This window comes from Scomber scombrus, chromosome 8, assembly GCF_963691925.1.
Source record: "Scomber scombrus chromosome 8, fScoSco1.1, whole genome shotgun sequence".
Taxonomy (NCBI): Eukaryota; Metazoa; Chordata; class Actinopteri; order Scombriformes; family Scombridae; genus Scomber; species Scomber scombrus.
This window is the reverse complement of record NC_084977.1, coordinates 13,121,764-13,138,543: the sequence shown is the minus strand read 5'-3', so window position 1 is coordinate 13,138,543 and position 16,780 is coordinate 13,121,764. Positions and strand designations below refer to the sequence as shown.

Sequence of the window (16,780 nt, the reverse complement as noted above, 5' to 3'; positions counted from 1 at the left end):
TTTTAGAGTTTAAAGTTAGAATTAGAGATATATTTTTAACCAGACAGAAAGCTTTCATTTCCTGTTTGTCTGTTTTCATCTTTATGTTTTTGACAAAGTAAGAATGAAGACTGCTCTGTTTCAGACTTCCATCCAATTCTTTGTTTCACATAGTTATATTCAAACATTTGTTGCTTTCAGTATGCTGCCACCTTTCTTAAAAGATGAAATCCTACACATAGTTGCTTGATTTAACTTCACCAGTTTATAACACTGATTATTTAAAAGGTGGCTGCTCTTTTATCCTTCCATCCACCAACTACTTCTGTCTCCACTGTCATCCATCCACCTATTCTGTACACCTCTTCTTTATGTACCAGCCTTACAGCCGTGCATCTGGAGTCCCCAGATAGGATGACAAGCAGGTGACTGTCCAGAAGAAGAGCCAGAGGAGCACCTGCTCCTATTCTAGCCTGTGACATTTAAGTTGTATATGTTGTACACTGATGTCAGCATGCTGCTGAATACCTAAATGGGACTAGATCTGGAGTGATATAAGCAATGTTGAACTATGCTTCCCATGCTACACTCGTACATTTAGTGACTCTTTATACAGCGGCTCTTGTGCAGAGGCTTGACAGGAGCCACCTCATCCACCAATCGGCTGCTTTTTCAGCTTAAGAGCAGGAGTGGACATGCGAGAAGCCTTGTGAATCATTCATGTGTTAACAAATCTGTGGTGCTCATTGGCTGAGTGGTTGGGATCAAATGGGCCAAGCTGGGTCGGATATGAGCTTGTTTACAGTCACTGTCACTTGTCAGTCTAATGTGCTATAGACAGTAGAACACTTATCTCATGCTATGCATTACAACCCATTAACTGCCACTGTACGGCACACTCTAGTTTCCCCTTGCATTTTTGAGGCAGGTGTACTGCCATGCACGCCACTGTCTTTCAAGTGGAAGTGCCTTTCAACAAAGGTCTTTGGATTGGCTGCGTAATTCTAGAGCCATGGAAAAAATGTCGGCGATTATACCACCCATCTTCTTAAGCATCTCTCACTTTTCCATGGCCAGTGTGCTGAATATGTGGTGTAGAGTGAACTCCTACAGCTGTACTAGTGATCAAGGGGACAGAGGGAAAGAGTGGGACAGCTTCTTTCTGAGTCACAGATGTACACATATACAGAGCCCACATTGTAGCAGAATTTACCAGCCTCGCACTCATTGATTTCTTTTTTCTGTGTGTGTATGTGTGTGGGTGTGCTTCTCTGTGTGTATGTGTGTGTGCATGCATGTGGGCGTTTGTTTATTTCTCTGTGTGGTCTTGTCCATACCTGTCTGACTGCGTTTGTCTGTGTGTATATCTGTGTGTACATGCGTTCCTCTGTTGTGTGTGTGTGTGTGTGTGTGTGCTGTGTTTGTGTCTTCCCTCCTCCACAGTTTGAGGGCTGTAACAAAGCGTTTTCCCGTCTGGAGAACCTGAAGATCCACCTGAGGAGCCACACAGGAGAGAAGCCGTACCTGTGCCAGCATCCTGGCTGCCAGAAAGCTTTCAGCAACTCCAGTGACCGCGCCAAGCATCAGCGCACTCACCTGGACACGGTCAGAAACTCAAAGTCTCAGCACTGTCTTACCTCACAAGGTTTCACCAGAGTAGATTAATGTGTAACCTGTTCTTGGCCAACAGTTAAAATAGTCTGGGTGGCCGGCATGTTGCAAAAGGACAGCTGTTTAAGACTGTGGGCTATAAATATTTGTGTCAGATACTGGTTATAGCTTCTACCAAAAGATTAGATGCCAATTTGAAATATTAAAAAACTTGTGTCATATTATTTGTAAAATAACTGACAATGAATTCATATGTGTGAATGCCTTTGCTCATACTGCTGTACCCCCACCTTACTTTTACACTGATATTAAAAACTGCACCACCGTCCAAGCCTCAATGCCCATTTCCACATCTTGACAGTGTTAGATTTTAATTAGCTGTCAGTCAGTGAGCATTCTCACTCTCGCTACACTGGCACTGACACGCCACAGATCATTAAATGATCAGTACCATTAGGCTGACTCGCAGCTTGGGCCATAACAGACTTGGATCGGGGCTGCGAGCTCAGACAGAGCGTTGCCTGTTTCTCTGACCTGTGGGACGGGAAGGAAAGGTTGAGTCAGCCATCGTAGCCACTCGTCATGTCTCAGTAACCTCACCAATACCTCACTTTATCACCATCTGTACGCCAACACAGCTTAGAGGTAAATAAATTGTTTTGCTCATATTCTGTATTTAACTACAGCTGCGGTATTTGTTCTTTGTTATACTTAAGGGAACTTTACAGTTTTCTCAACTACATTTTAGGGTTATTTGCATGTTAATCAACTATCTCAATACATTCACCACCTCTTAATTTCTCTATGTTTAAGATTAATACTAGGTACTTAAAGAAAATACACTCACCAGCGTTGGTCTGGTCAGGGCTTGAAGTGCTTTCAGCCTAGTTCCTAATAAGGCAGCTCTAGCTCTACCTGAATTTAATGAATTGATGAATCCAGTGTTAGTATAAATACAAGTATCAAGTAACTACTGCCATAGAACTGTATCCAGTCAAGTTAAGTGAATTTAATTTGGTTTATATACCCCAAAATTATAAATTTGTCTCAAGAGGGCTTCACAATCTCAACAAAACCTCTATCTTAAGTCCTTCACTTCAGAAAAGGAAAAACTCCACCAAAAGAAAAAAAATAGAGAAACAGAAGAAGGAGGGACACATGCATTATGTGCCATATTGTGTACATCTTTCCAACAGAAATAACGCTTTGCATTTTGAATAATTATCACAGAGTGATTATGGAGAATAGCAAAAGCTCTTTTTTCACTTTTACTTTGTGTGGCAGCAGTCAATATTAGTTAACGTTTAATTTCACAACTTTTTGCAAAACTTCAACTTGTTTTAGCATTATTTTCATAATATTTATATTTCCAAAATATTTTCCTTATGTGTTTTCCTGTATTGGCCTGCTACATGTTTGTTGTAAAATGTTTAGCTAAGTAGAAATCTGAATGTGGACTTGTGTTATTAAATCAGTTAAAGATTTTATTCCACCGCCCACTCTTTCCACAGTAGGCCAAATGATACAGCTAATCTGGGACCCCGATGCTTATGGCTTCACATTAACACCCCGCTAAGGCTTTCGCTTGCCTGCCAGTGCTGCCAAAAACACTTAAGAGGAAAATCATTTTTGAGCTTTAATGATATTTATTCTACACAGAAGTCATGCTTGAGGTTTTTTACCCAAGGTTCTGCACTGTATTGGGTGCGTTGCTTGGCAAAACAAACATGGCGGAGATGAGTGGCACTGTAAGCGCCTTGGAATAACAATGGGTTATTTACAGAGAAGGTTGAGGTATGGAGGCAGAGCTATTAAAGACGTGTATCCCCTTACACTTTAATGGCCATCTTATATTCCAGAGGATGAAAAAAAATTGCCGTGAGGGAAAATCCTTCAATCAGCGAGCTACATGCTATATTTGCTTAGTTAATGAGAGGAATGTGAAATGATGAGGAAACTCCATGACAGTGCAGTCGTTTTACAGATGCCATTTCTGTTACAATAATTGTCTACGTCCCCCTACACGACCAATCTGTACCTGTAAGTCAGCACACACACTGACATATAGACTGACAGTATGTAATAACACTGTACAACTTTAGTAAAGATTAACCCTATATGGGCCACAATATTCAAATGAGTACATTTCTTAACAAAACAAAAAATGCTTAAGTGTACCAAAGCCAAACATGGCCAGTGGTAGTAGTATTGTAGGTACATCTTAAGTATTTATATTAAATATGCAGTATTGATGATGTCGGTAGTGGGAGTGAGGTTTCAAGGGAAAGGGGAGGGATACCTACATGCAGCATCAAGTGAAACAGAGGCTAACATAACAAAACTCTGTTTTACGGGGAGATAATCTGGTATTAAATTATTTTATAATTGATCAATTGTCTGTTTCTTTTCTTGCTTTTCCCCTCTTCTTTTTCTTACTTCAAATTCTGTGCCTTTCTCAGCCAAAAGGTAGGACTTACCCCTTGCCTTTACTTTAACAAATGTCATACTTACTGTGTATTGATTGTGCTCCTTAATTTCACTATTTATTTCTGTGGTATCTTCTTTATAGCTGCCTTGCTTTTTTTCCTGTATATCCTATTTATAGTAAAGTGAATTTTAAATCTATTTAACACTTTAAACTGATGTGAAGTATTTCCTCTCTGCTTGTAGAAGCCGTATGCATGTCAGATCCCTGGCTGTACCAAGCGATACACAGATCCCAGCTCCCTACGCAAACATGTCAAGATCCACTCAGCCAAAGAGCAACAGGTGCGTAGAAAGGTAAGACAGTGGGAGGAAAATACAATGAAAAAAACTATACATACCCCCGTGGTGGTGTTGTGTTGTTCTTGTGACATTTCTGTCACTTATTATGTTTGATTTGCCTTTTTTTCATTCTTTAACTACTGAATAAAAGGTTTTTTTTAAGAAATTTCAATAATGAAAGTTGCTTAAAGTCAAACTTGAAGTCTAAAGTATATTTTTACATTTTGTAATTTACAGTATCATTGTTAATTTTGCTGTAGGTATTAAAAATTGTAGTGGGCATAAAATTGGGTGGCTCTGTGTATAATGATATACCCTGCTCAAGAGCTACTGTGCATCTTTTTCCTGGTCATTGCCATTGTCATCTTGTTCAAGTCAATACAGTAGAGCTACAAGTTTTACAAGCAGACCACTTGTTATAATCTGTCCTGCTATGATGCACATTATCCACAGATCTAGTTGGTTTAATTTAGGGTTTGGAGGCCGGAGGTGGAGAGGAGGGGCGGCTTTGAGAATTGTTTCCCCGACAATAGATCAGGTTTGACCACATTTCATCGTGTTCATGGTCAAAAGCCCATTCTTCCCCTGACTGGAAGAGGGTAAATAACAGAGAGAATGGGCTCATTGTTGTGGAAGGGGCTGGATAGTGGCAGGCTGGATGATGTGTGCCTTTGCTTAGAGTCGTAAAGGGAAACATATGTGTGCTTGTAGCATTGTTAATAAGCTGTAGTGCGGAATACCCCAGTGGCAAGATGTTATGGACAAATGTCAAACAAATGCTCTTACTCCACTCTTGGAGCAGGCCTGTTAGGAGTGTTGCTGTTGGGAAAACAGAGCCCCAATTACATGTGATGAATGTTTTGCAGGGCACTCATAAGGATCCCCAGGAGGACATGTACATACACATTTACTGACATACAGTATCTAGGTGTGAAATCATAATGTAGAGGATGCCAGCTGTAAAACTGGAGAAAAATCATGTTGAAAAGTTCGATTATTTGTGATTTTAATGGCCAAAAAGGTGGAAGGCCTTTAATGATGTAAGCCACAGATAAAGTTATCTGTCCACTTGGCTCATTGCTTTCGATTAACTATGTGGGAATAATCGGAAGATAGATTGTCATGATAATGTTGAAAAATGTCATGTCTCCAACCACACACACAAAACGTGGAATTGATTTCCAAGGAATCATTTAGGATGGATTTCTGGACGGATTGACAGACTGAAAGGTTTGGAATCATAATGAATAAAGAAGATCTTGGTGAGCGAAATTGGGCTTGTCATCTGTAACTGCCGCACTTTTCTTATACTTAACTACTAATGTTCCAAATGACTCACAGCGAGTGTGCCAGATTTTTTATTTCCCTTGGCATCATAAAGTTACCATTTACTGTATCACTATGATATACTAGAATCAAAATATTTAATGTCAGAGCAATAAGACAAAAATACATTTTGATTTTCTGAAAAGTTCAAAACAAGTGAAGTTATAGTGTAAATAATTACTGGCCCACCACTAAATTAAAATGGGATACACATTCGGTCTGAATGAAGCATAACAATTAAATGAATGAAGATAAATTAACTGATGAATTAATTTTTACACCCAGTGACTTTAAGGTGTAATGCTTTGTGGCTAACTGACAAAGCTAACATTAGCTTACTAATATCTATTTACGCATATTTTATTGAGGAGTAAAAACGGTCATGGAATATGTTTGATATATCTGCTCTAACACTTCAAAACACTTTAAAATAATAATGTGAAGTGGGCAGATTTTAAATTATATTCCCCAGAAATATACAATATACCACAAATTACAAAATGTTTTGCCAACGACAAATGACCAAATACATGATGAGGGAACATGTCACCCAGTTCAACACTCACGTATGTGTTTTTATTAGTTTGTGGTCAACAGTGGAGGTCTATATGGAACAGAAGAATTAGCTATTTTAAGTTTTTCCTACACAAGCTGCACTTGATGTAATTCATTGTTGGCATTGATCTTGGATTAATGGGATTTGCTGAGGATCAGAAAAACATGGAATATCTAAATATTCATCTGATATTGGAGCCAACGCAGATTCCATTATGACTTTTGGCAGAGTCCCATATCTCTAGTGGGTGTCATTCTTCTGGCCAGCCTTGCTGCATTACACTTTCTCTCTGCCTACTGCCGATATACAGCCATAGTACTATCCTGATCCCTGTCTTGACTTAATTGTGTCTTTGAGGGTAAATCTCCTGAGAAATGGAAAGATGCGGCTGTTAGTGCAGTCCTGGCATGGTCGTCAGTAACTGGAATGTTTTATTGCAGATAAATCCACTGATGTATACAACAGAGGTCAGCTGTTTCACTGATCCATGGGGCAGATGTCCCATTTCTCCAACTGACATTAGTTTAGGTTTCTTCTGCATGGCGTGTGATCGACTCTCCAGCTGAAATATGTCTTCAGTTGCCCCCATTACTGTTGGCAATGAGAGAAACAGAAGCAATCTTGCACTGGCTCTGAGTTGGTACAATGCTCATTTATCCGCCATGTTCAATGCCAACACATGACTCAAAAGTGAGTGTATGATCTTTCCTCTGGTTCTCCCTGACTGATAATGTATTCTCATTTGCTGAGTTACTGTTTCAAATTAACATTACAATCACATTATTGCAAAAAGGAAAAACATAAAAAAACACACCCATAGAGTCCAATGTACAAATAGGCAAAACTTGAGGCTGTTTTTGTTCTTACTGTAGGTTGTGTAATCTTGCAAACCAGATGGAGCTCCTACTAATAACTTTCTTGTAAACATTATGATGTTTAATCCTATGTTTGTGATTGACAGCTTCGGCCATGCCCTCACCTGGAGCCGGACGTCTTGAGTGACTGTCTGTCCATGCAGCACCTCCAGAGCTCCGCCCCCACACAGCACCTCTACAACGGCAAAGATGGACGTTCTCCAGGACTGGGCCAAGACATCTTCACAGGTGCACACAGGATGCTGCTCTGTCATCCAAAACCCTGATAATGTAACCTCTTTCCCTTATGAAGGCATTATGTAATCTAATACCCCTGCCAGCAACAAATGAAGTCTCTTAATCTTTTTTACACCACCTTCTGTTTGCTACTTGTTTGTTTGCTACTTGTTTTGTGGGGGGTTTTTTACAAAAAAATCTTAAATATAATTCTAATTACAACATGAATTTAGTAGAAATATATTTTACCACTTTATCATTTGCTTTGGCTTAAATACAAAATGCCACATGACACCGGTAGTAGCACCGTCCTCTGTGGTTGAGCAATTCAAAATGTGAGTGCAAGAGACTGGCTGCGTTTCAAAATATCAACGGCCAGGGAGTATTTGTTCCAAAACAGGAGAAAAGGCCAGCAAATGAAGCCTGACCGCCAAAAATCCCAACACCTGGCAAAGCAATCACCGAGTCATTGTGGTAATCAACAACCATGTCAACATTCCTGCAGATGTATTCTGATCATTTTGTGCTTCCAGACAGTAAGAATCATACTTACGGCGCCTTTGGTCAAACATAAACAAATAAATCTACTATAAGTAATCTTTTATTGTTTATATACATGTTATATTAACATTTTAGTCCTTGGACTGAAAAGTTGGTACTGTATTGTCGGTTACTTAAGTTTAGCAGGAAGTGTTACAACCTCTCTCTTTTGTTTGTTTGGTTTTTATTCCATAGCCATATCATGTTAGTCTGTCGAAGACTGCATAAACCATTAACAACCACCACAAACGGAAACTTTTATTCATCACATATGGCCTTTAAACTTCCATTTCTCTAATTGATGAATTTGACCATCACCAAGAGTCAACACCGTTTTGGATTGGGAACAAGAGAGAGATAAATAGACTATAACAATCTTGAAGACAAGAGAGATGCCCCGCAGCTTTCTTAGTTTATGGACACATCTGTCCTTGTTTTCTGCCTGTACCTCTTCCAGGCTTCCCGTCGCTCTCAGTTATTGTTGCTGGAACTCAGTGCACCGTTGATGACTGTGAACGCTCAACTTGTCTTTGAATGTCGAACCGGGCCTTTGGGTCTTGGCTTTCTACCCTCGGCCACCCTCTGTTTCTGAGCTTGCTCTCTTGTTTTAAATGTTTGAAAGCCCGGAGGATCTCGCTCGCAAGCTGATGCCAAAGCATTCAAGGATGCGGTGTTATTCAAGGCCAGCAAAGATGTTGCAGGTTGGCATTCAGATCTAAATTTACATGAGTTTCACTTTGTTCCAGGGCCATTAAGATGCATGTTAAAGGTGGAGCAAAGAGGGCAGCCATCTCATCATTAACACTTGTGGAGCAGAAAATGAGTAATGCTTCCAGTCAGAGCTCAACTTGTTTTCCTGTTCACCAGTTAGATGTCTGCTCTTATTCACATGGCTAAAGCAAGACTTACGAGAAGCCCCTCTCTGTTTTATAGAGTGTAATTAGTGTGTTCCCCGATTAACCAGAGGAAGGACTCATCATCTTTTTAGTGCAGAGGTTTACATGTTCCTGCTGTTATGCTGAGTGGCTGATATGCCTCTCCATCTACTTCTCACACAGAGCTTTCTTCCTGAACTCAACTATAAGCCTTTCAGGGCCAATCCACAACATCCATAGAACATAATCCTCCACTAACTCTTAAAAGTGCGCCCTCATATCCTCTCACTCTTCAACTGCAAGGAACTAGCGATGAAATTGAGGCAATCACAGCCATTATTTGTCGACTGTTTTGCCAGTCTGGTAGCAGATGTTGGGGCTAAAGGGGAAAACATTTAAGGTCTGTGATTGATGATTTGGGGGTAATGAATCAAGCTTGTAACCATTTCAGAGTGCTGTCCGATCAGGCCTCGGCATGCTTCCACTTGAGAACAGCTGGGCCTGAAAAAGGCAAAACCAGGAGCACCAATCTTTTCTCTTCCTTTCATCTCCCCCTGTCTTCTTCTCCTCTCGTTGCTGGTAACGGCCCCAGACAGTCAGCACGCTGCTTTCCTTGTGGATGCTGGGAAATAAATCAGAAGATAAACGAAGAAAAAGATACGGAGAGTAGATGTGATGTTTGGAGACCAAAATGTTACTTTCTTAAAGGAATACTTTGACATTTTGTTAAATATGATAATTCATTTTCTGTCTGACAGTTAGATGAGAAGATTAATACTGTTCTCATGTCAGCACAGTAAATATAAAGCTAAAGCCAGCAGCCAGTTAGGTTGGCTTAGCGCAAAAAATGGAAACAGGGGGAAAAAACGATACTAGCTCCGCACAAAGGTAACAGAATACATTTACAAGCACCTCTAAAGCTTAGAGATCCTTGTAGGAATCCTCAATAAAGAAATTAATATAAAAAAGAGATCCTTGTAGGTGTATTCTAATTAGTTAACAAATTATATCACGTTTGTTTGATACAGTCAGTAGAACTATTGGGAAGGTCAGATGTATTACAGCAGAACTGTAGAGTGATATTTCCAAGTGTAGCTCTGTTTTACATGATTGCAAAATAAATACCTTTGAGTTTTGGAGTGTTGGTTGAGCAAGAATTTTTTAGTACAAATTTAAAGGAATGGATAAATAGAAATAATCAGTAATGACAATAATCATTAGTTGCAGCCGTAGTTTGCATGCATTCTGAAAAGGAAAAATGAATCAGTGTTGAAACAGCACAAAACATTGTCAACATGCCCCCCCCCCCAACCTCCCCAACCCCCCCACAAACACATACACACGCACGCACACACACACACACACACACACACACACACACACACACACACACACACACACACACACACACACACACACACACACACACACACACAGACCACTGAATCAACAAAATGTAAATCAAATGTCATGTAGAAGAACACAATGATCAAAAAGTGAAAGACAAACACTTTACAACACTGAATCAAGGAAATTATACCATTCACTTGTGGTGCACATTTTCAGTAGTGGGTTGGAACTTGGGAAAAAAAATTGTATTTATATGTCCTTGCCTTTATGAACTGTAACTGTATTATCTCAAGTAAATAGGTTTAGTTTCCCATCAAAAACACTAATGCTGTTATACACACATATCGTTGGAAGTATGATAACATGTCAACATGCAGTAGTACATCATGTATGCGGTACCACTACTACACCTAATTATACCTGCCTGCATGTCACCCAATGTCAATTCAAGTCCACAGCAAGCCTGGGCCGGCCCTAACTGTAAGCTTTATCAAAAAAGAAAGTTTTAAGCCTATTCTTAAATGTAGAAAAGTGTCTGCCTCCCAGATCCAAACTGGAAGATAGTTCCAAAGGAGAGGAGGCTGATAACTGAAGACCCTGTCTCCCATACTACTTTTGGAGACTTGAGGAACTGCAAGTTCTGGGAGTGCACTGTTTTAGTGGGGTACGATACTATGAGCTTGTTAAGATATGATGGTGCCTGACTAAGAAGGGCTTTGTAGGGGAAGAAAAGGATTTTAAATTATATTCTGGATTTTACAGTGAGCCAGTGCTAATAGAGGCTAATATGGGACAAATATGATCTCTTTCTCTAGTTTTTTATCAGCACATGTGCAGCTGCATTCTGAACCAGATGGAGAGTCTTTAGAGACTTGTTGTTGCAGCCTGATAACAAGGAAGTGCAATAATCCAGGCTATAAATAACAAACTACTCTTCGCATCTTTTTGGGACAGGGTGTTCCTGATTTTTGCAATGTTACATATGTGAAAAAAGGCAATTCTTGACATTTGTTTTACGTTGGAATTAAAGGACATTTCCTGATCAAAGATCAGATTCCTTGGATGGCATTACCCTTGCCTCCAGGGTAATGCAGAGTAGTTATATCATTAGATAATGTGTTTCTGAGGTGCTTAGGTCCAAACACAGTAACTTTCGCAATTAGAAAATTGCGCGTCATCCAGGTCTTTGTGTCCTTAAGGTATGCTTGGAGTTTAGTTAACTGATTGGTTTCATCTGGTTTCATTGATACATATAAAGGGGCATCATCTGCATAACAATGAAAATGTATGGTGTATTTCTGAATAATATAGAGAGGCAGCATAAGGTGAATAGTATTGGTCCAAGCACAGATCCTTGTGGAACTCTGTTTTTAACTTTTGCGTGCACATGAGGACTCATTGTAACTGTACAAACTGAAATTGATCTAATAAATAAGACAGCTTAATGCAGTTTCTTTAATACCAAATAAATGTTCCAGTGTCTGTAATAGGATATGAAGGTGTCAGTGTTGTCAAATGCAGCAGTTGACTGAAAAGCTTGAATCAAGAGGATTTTTAAGAAGAGGTATAATTACAGTTACTTTAAAGGACTGTAGTACATAGCCTGTTAATAAAGATAAATTATTCATTTCTGTTGAATAACTAACTGAGGGAAAGACTTCTTTAAGCAACCTTGTCGGGATGAGGTCTAAGAAACAGGTTGATGGTTTGCATGTGGAAATTGTTGAAGTTAGTTCAGTAAGGTCGATTGGAGAAAAACAGTATAGATATATTAGGTTTCACAGCTGTTTCTAAGGTTCTTGTGTTACAGGATAAATTGGTGTCTGTTGATGGCAGGAGGTGATGAATTTTGTTTCTAATAGGTACAATTTTATCATTAAAGAAGCTCAAGCTTACTATTGAGAGTTACAGGAATACATGAATCAATGGAGTTATGACTCTTTGTCAGCCTGGCCAAAGTGCTGAAAAGAAACCGAGGACTGTTTTTATTTTCCTTTGTTTATTGATTCTTCCAGTTTGGTGGAACGCCATATTCTTTCATGTTTTCACAATGTTTGCTTTATTTGCAGGTTTGGGAGTTCTACCATGTAGCTAACCTCATTTATTTTATTATCTTGTTTTTGAAGGGGCGATGGAGTTGAGTGTCATTCACAGTGACCCTGCAGCACTCAGAACTCAGCATAAGAGTACTTTGTTGTATAGCATGTATGTAGTAATGGGCCAGCAAAATAGGATTCTGTGGAAAGGCTATTAAATGTTCAGTTTGGATGCCATATCAAAGGGTGTAGTTAGGATAGTGAGTAGGTTTATTTACATTCTGGGACAAGCCAATTGTGTTTAATAATGACAGAAATGCAGTGCTAAGGATATCATCATTGACCTCTACAGAGTCTGACATTGTCAACGTTATTTTTAGTGACTTTCAATTGGAGTTGTTACCGCCAATGTAATTAATAATTTAATTCTATTTACTCTTATCCTTAGCCAGCAGTTTTAAATGGGATTCTACGTCACCTGCACTGGCCCCAGCAATATATTTGACAGTGGTCATTGATGCCACTCACTTGATGTTTCTCAAGATAGAGCTGCCCATAAAAAGAGTTGGTTTCTCAGCGTGTGTGTCACTGAGTGGGGTGAACATTTTAGAAACATGAACTGGTTGATGCTGAACTGTGGGCTTCTGCTTTGGGCTATGCTTCCTTCGGACATTCGCCCAGCAACTATGGCTTCCCAGCTACTTGGGGGCTGCTGGGGGAGAGTAGGAGCTACACTAGGAGCTATACTGGTTTGGGCCACACTGACTACTGGGGGCTGACTAACCATTAGTTTCCATAGTGTGTGGCCCTGCCTCCAGCAATAAACTATCACATGTACCATTATCACTAAAGGAGGCAGAGGAATAGCTAAACATATGACACACTGAGCAAGAGAGAGTAGGGGAAGGACAGAGGGGAAACTATCACTAAGCTAAAATAGTGATCTGAATGGTGTGTAACCAACTATGGGATTAACAAGAAAGTCGCTGAAAGAAGGACAGCGCTAAGAGTGCTTGAACAGAACTAGACTGTCCAGTAACCTTATTCTTTCTTTTAAATGCCCTACTGTTCAAAGTCACTTTTCGAACACATGTAATGTTTTAGTTTATTATTGTGTAATAAGAACAAACAGCTGAAAGGATAACCAAGGCCAATCCCTGTGGCAGTACAAACAATGTACCCTAAATTACAAACAGCACAAACACAGAAGATTTTATTTTACAAAACTCTCTGATTGGATGAAGGTTGTCAAAACAAAATCCCGTTGCCATGAAATGGCTTTTAATTTGCTCAAAGGAAAGATGGAGTACAGGGCCTCGACTTTATTTGGCACATTTACTAAATTAGCTTTGTTTGTCTTTCAGGCCTGTACGCTGGCTCCAGCACCCCCCATCACAGCGCCTCAGTGGAGCTCCTCTCCCCTACCCCCAACTCTGCCCCCGCTTCTGCGACTGACCTGCCCTCCCGGCAACACCGTCTGGACCGAGACCTCAGCAGCCCCCATCACCTGTCTCCGCTGGCTACCATGGACGGCACGAGAGACGGGTGAGTCATCCACAGATGTATATTATGGATGTACTTAACTGTCAGGATGTGTCACTCTGGGATGCTTTGGGTCACTGGTAAGGGCGTGAGTACAATAAATGTGCCAGATGGGCGGTTAATATAAACATTTAATCTGGTAACTGTGAACATTTTCTGATGAATGAGTAGAAAATGCTACTAACAGTCATGCAAAGCTTTATCACAGCGCTGTCACATTATCAAATCATCTTCTGAATGCCCTCTTGAGTAAACTCAGATATATGAGTTTCAAAACCTGGGGGTATAAAGATAAACTAGAGCAACATCTTCACCGAAAAATACGCCCACTCTGTCACAACAAAACAGAAATTATTACATATGACGAATTGTAACGTAAGTATCCTCATAACTATACAAACACACAGAGGTCAGTTGGACTTTCTTACTGTATTAATGACACTGATGATACAATAATCCTCACATTGATTTTGACCCACTGTGTTTCCATTGTTCTTCACCTATTTATCATCCTGAACCCACGCAGAACCACAGGGCGAACCCACTTAGATCATGTTAGGTTAAACCTCTCAGTCCTGCTGACAAACCCATTTGGCTATCTTACTGGAAACAAATCGAACTCCACAACCCCTAAGACGCCCCTCATGGGAAGAGGGGTTGTGCTGGTCACCACAGGGTCAGCGTGACACATCACCAGCTCTATTTCTGGTGCTTGAATCAGTGTTCATAAGGTCTCCCATCTCTACTGGATATGACAGCCCCGGCACGATGACCAAACCGCTTGGCCGGACATGATTCACACTGTAATGAGAGAGAGCAGTGTGATGGGATCATCTCTTAGTGTTTATTTAACAAACAAACAACTTAAGTTGTGAGTTTTTTATCCTTAAAGGACAAGAATCAGCAGGTTCTCCCTGCAAATATAAAATATATCCAAACAATTCATATTACCTACATACTACCATGTACTGTAATATACAGTTAATTTATTTATTAATCATATATCAAATGCAAACAATGAGCTGTGTTAAATTATACTAATTCAAAGATGATGCATCCTCCACATAACTGAGACTATCTTTATTTCTGGGGACACATAAAGAGAAGGCAATAAAACTGGGGGCAATTTTAGTAACATTTAATGAATGTACCAGTATTGCTGGCACAGACAAAAATGTATTTATGTTCGGTCCTGTCATAAATTTACTGTAAATTTAATTACTTACAGGAATTTAAGAAATTAACTTGCGGTAACAAGAATACATTCATTAGTCATAGACTGCACTGAAACACATTTTCACAAAACTGCCTCTTACCAGAGATACCAACATTTCACCTGAGGGCATAAAAAACCTGCAACTTTTTTGCTCAATGACTCTTCAACAGGGTTGGACAACTCTTCTCATGTAAATGTGTTTTCCCATCTGTGTGTATATGTGTGTGTGTATGAGGCACAGCATGTTTCCTATTAGTGCCGATGATTTCCCCAGAGAGCCCGCAGAGCAGAGATCCAGAGCCCGAGTGTCGTCAGGAGGCACAGTGTGTACTGTACTAAACAATGTGCCGAAAACCAGGGAGGTAGAGAAGGAAAACAGTCTTTTACAGTTTAATAACATTGAGAAAGAGTGGATGAAATCAAGCGTCATAAACCCTGTAACAAAAGTGATCGTGTTACGTAAACACACTTTCTTTTAACTCTGTGGTCCGCTCTTTGGGTGTCTGTGTGTGTATATACACGTTTATGGGTGTATATACAGCATCGGCATATGACAGAATGAAATTTGATGGCTTTCTTACTCGAGCCGTACATGCTTTTGTGCTTGTGTGTGTCTCTGTGTGTGGGAGTGTGTGTGAGTGAGAGGTGTTTACATATCGTAATCCAGGAAACACACATGATTACATGTGATTGGAGTGTGAGGCACAGCAGACCGATCGGCTTCCAGCACAAACAGTGCAGCGGTGAAACCGTCTGGATGTAAACGTCCGAGCACCGCTCAGAGACGTCAGGTCGCCCTAGAAGCATCTGGAAGGTGATGTGTTGTTTCAAGGCTTAAAAGCAGGAGGAGAACGCCGTCAAAATTACCTTGTGGTTTCTGTGCCTCTTTCTCGGCGGCATGCACAATTACCAGCACGAGGAGAGGAATGGAAAGTGAAAAGGACCTGAGTAGGGGATGCTGTAACAGCGGTTACACAGGCAGGGTGACATATTGGATGTGAGACTTGGGTCTGAGCCTTTGGGTGCTTGATGAAGAACATCTGAACATGTTGTGTGGGTAAATGTGGATCCCTACATGCCTACAAGTGTGTGTTGATGTGCATATGTGTGTGTAGTTAGCAGTGATAATCCCCTTTTCCCCCTGCGTACATATGTAACATAAGTACCTATTAGACCAAATAAGTAATCTCCCTTCTTCATGTATACATTTGCTTTCCCACCCAAAGCTCCTTCATACTTGTGATGTGATGACAACACTGCATTAAAAATTGCAGCAATTACCAAATTTACAGATTTCATCAAATCAAGATGTTTGACCCAATAGCTCCCCTGAATGTTCACACACACATACACTGTAGTGCTCTATCTGTTCATCATCGAGTATAGGTGGAGGGTGGGTTGAGCAGTTAAAAAGCGACTTGGGGCAGGAGCTACAACTAGCCGGGCATGAAACGTCTACTTACATTTGCCTGAAGATGGAGCATTTGATTTACATGTTTAAAGCCTTGAGTATACAGGCTGCTGCCAAAGTCAATATCAGCGCCGCACTTGTTTTTCCCAAACGGTTTAGCAGGACATTAAACATTTTGACAAAATTATCAAACTAACCTGCCTCTAGTGTGGCAGCCTCTGACCTCATAGCTAAATGTGTTTACCCTGGCTCAAATGGGCCATTTAGACTCTTTTTACTTTGTAAATACAAGTGTCATTTTTCTGAAGCTAATATTAAAATATGCCAGTTAAAATACATTTGGCGATCGGCATGGCACGAGCGTATGTGTGTGTTAGTGAGTGAATGTGTGTGTGTAGGGCCTCTCTCATAGAGATGGCTGTTCGACCACGGTGACCTGCGCTCACAGAGAGATGGGTGGTAAATGTTGTCATTCACTGCT

At 40.3% G+C, this 16,780-nt stretch overlaps 1 protein-coding gene across 1 annotated transcript in view; it reads left to right on the top strand.

Moving 5' to 3' along the window:
* The window catches only part of LOC133984789 (zinc finger protein GLIS1), a 72,628-nt gene that overhangs the window by 49,684 nt on the left and 6,164 nt on the right, over nucleotides 1-16,780 (top strand). Inside the window, exons 5-8 of the mRNA XM_062424263.1 lie at nucleotides 1,423-1,584; nucleotides 4,261-4,371; nucleotides 7,200-7,341; nucleotides 13,495-13,675. Coding sequence (XP_062280247.1) covers nucleotides 1,423-1,584; nucleotides 4,261-4,371; nucleotides 7,200-7,341; nucleotides 13,495-13,675 — 596 coding nt within the window. The remainder of the gene's footprint in view (nucleotides 1-1,422; nucleotides 1,585-4,260; nucleotides 4,372-7,199; nucleotides 7,342-13,494; nucleotides 13,676-16,780) is intronic.